At 41.4% G+C, this 2,748-nt stretch overlaps 1 protein-coding gene across 1 annotated transcript in view; it reads right to left on the minus strand.

The window, feature by feature from the left end:
• The window catches only part of LOC120090684 (putative pectinesterase 52), a 6,504-nt gene extending 4,826 nt beyond the window's left edge, over positions 1-1,678 (minus strand). The window contains exon 1 of the mRNA XM_039048402.1: positions 1,385-1,678. Coding sequence (XP_038904330.1) covers positions 1,385-1,678 — 294 coding nt within the window. The remainder of the gene's footprint in view (positions 1-1,384) is intronic.
• Between the last annotated feature and the right edge of the window lie 1,070 nt (positions 1,679-2,748).

The raw sequence follows: 2,748 nt of genomic DNA on the forward strand, positions 1-2,748 counted from the left end.
GCCCTCACGGGTGTCATGCAGTCATCCAACTACGAGCAATGCACTTTTCCTCAAACTAAACTCATACCAATTTGACAGTGGAGTTGCGGTCATTTGTTTATGCGTTGATCCTGGTGACTTACTTTCATTTTGGCTTGCCCTACGTGTGTCATGCGGACATCCAACTATGGGTAAGTGCCTTTCACAACTTAACTCTTATCAACATGGGGTTTCCTATTGCATTGACAGTGGAGTTGTTATTCTCAATATATATTTTTTTTTAAGAAATAGCAAGGTTGGAAAATAAATACCTCACCCTAAATTTAAAATGCGGCAATGTTCTCATTGCCAAAAGATTAAAATAAGTCATGCGATGGTCATAGAATACGTTGTAAAGAGAGTTTGAAAGAAAGCTAGCAAACCCCTAACTTCTAGAAATATTTCATGAGGTGATATCGTAAGACTAAGTTGACTCTAGTATATACGAAAGAAATGGAAGCATATTTTTCATCATTGAAATCATACTTGGCAAAGAAACAGAATGCAATAACTCCCTAAATTTATCTATGTCAACTGATTGCAGTGATCAAAGAGGATGCAGTGATAAAACTTTGAAGACTAAAATGCAATGTGATAGCACAAAATTTGAAATAAAGATAAGGAAGAGTAAACCCCCAAATTTTGCGCTGTCACCCGCATTATATTGATGCATCCATCTTTGTGGCGATCTCTCTTTTTGGGTTGCGGTGATGGAGTAAGATAAGTACTTTGTCGCGTAACATCCCCACAATCCAGCGCCTCGATCGTTGCAAGAAAAACAAAGAGATTGTCAAATTATTTTAAACAAAATAAAACTCATTATCATTTTTTTTTTGAAAATAAAATAAGGATAGGTAAAGATTGAAAGGATAAAGTGAAAATTTCGAATAGTGGAAAAGAGTTGAAGAATTGATGTTTCCCAAAACTTGCGTCCCTGACAGATTGCGATCATATAATACTCAGGGACCACTTATTCCAGGCTGGTTTGTTCACGTCCATGGTGGCTTTTCTCCCTTTTCCTTGTCCTTTGGGATCTTTACTGCCTCAATCCGGAGTTTCTCCCCATGAATGCTCATTACAATTTTTCCCTTGCACACATCAATTTGAGCGCGACCGGTTGAAAGGAATGGTCGTCCCAATATGATGGGCACATCTTCGTCCACTTTATAATCCAAAATGGGGAAGTCTACCGGTAGGATGAATTTATTGATTGAAATGCAACATTTTTCAACTCCCCTTCAGGTTGTATTCGAGATCTGTTAGCGAGCAAGAGAGTTTCCTTTGTGGGCATAAGTATGCCGGCATTCAATTGTTTGAAGATTGATAGCGGCATTATGTTTATACTTGCCCCAAGATCGCATAGTGCTTGGCCACTGAAGGTCCCTTCGATAGAGCATGGGATCGTGAAGATTCTTGGGTCGCCCATTTTAGGTGGGATCATAGCAGTTTGTGCTGCAGCCACTATTGCGATATTTTGTTCCTCTTTCAATTTTTGTGGAGTCACTGGTGGTTGAACTTCTTCTGTCTCAAGATCTAAAGGCTTAAGGGTGGATGCAACTTCAGGGTCTATTTTCTCGAGCTTCTCCAAACTATAGGTCAACGGGTCTTCGGTTATCACCGCATTCAAGCTGGTCGTAATGCGCTTCTCCCCTACTTCCATAGTTATGTTGTCACTTAGCAAAGAGACTGCTAAGCATTATTCCTTCCCATTACCCCCAGCATTTCGAGGGAGCTCAGTTGAGCTCGGCAACGCTCATTGCGGTCTATTTTTCAGTTCGGCCGCAATTTTTCCCATTTGAATTTCGAGATTTCTAATGGATGTAGCTTGATTCTGAAGCACGGATTCTTTTTTCTCAATATATTGCTTCAATAAGCTCTCTAAGGACGAAGATTGCGGTGGTTGTGAGCTGCTAGCTTGGCTTTGCGCTGGACAGTTGTTTTGCGAGAAAAATCCGGGTGGCCCTCCTTTTTGTGCCACAGGTTGAAAACTTTGCTGTTGATTTTTCCATGCAAATTTTGGGTGGTTTCGCCACCCAGGGTTATATGTATTGGAATAGGGATTATATCTCATGAAGTATACCGATTGCAGGTTTGTTGGGCATTCCTCCATCGGGTGAGCATCTCTGCAAATGACCCAACTTGCGGNCATGTTGTCGCTTAGCAAAGAGACTGCTAAGCATTGTTCCTTCCCGTTACCCCCAGCATTGTGAGGGAGCTTAGTTGAGCTCGACAACGCTTCTTGTGGCAAAGGTTGAAAGCTTTGTTGTTGATTTTTCCATGCAAAATTTGGGTGGTTTCGCCACCCAGGGTTATATGTATTGGAATAGGGATTATATCTCATGAAGTATACCGACTGGGGGTTTGTTGGGCATTCTTCCATTAGGTGAGCATCATCGCAAATGACACAACTTATGGTCGTTTGAGTGATTGCGCTGACTTGCCCTTTTTTCGCTCTTGTATTACTAATTGCGATGCCTTGTATCAGACTCATCATCATAGTCATTTGATTTTGCAGGGATGCGATGGCCCCATTGTTTATGTCATTTTCTTTGATTCTTAACCTCTGATCGCTTTCCCTCCAATCCTTGTGCTTTTTGGAAATGAGATCAAGTATACTCTTAGCCTTCTCATATGTTTTGTCGAGCAGACCAACAGTGGCTGCCGCATTGGAAGCGGTCTAGGAAGAGGGGTTCAATTATTGGTAGAAAATCTCCATTTGCAGGCAATCTG

This window comes from Benincasa hispida, chromosome 11, assembly GCF_009727055.1.
Source record: "Benincasa hispida cultivar B227 chromosome 11, ASM972705v1, whole genome shotgun sequence".
Taxonomy (NCBI): Eukaryota; Viridiplantae; Streptophyta; class Magnoliopsida; order Cucurbitales; family Cucurbitaceae; genus Benincasa; species Benincasa hispida.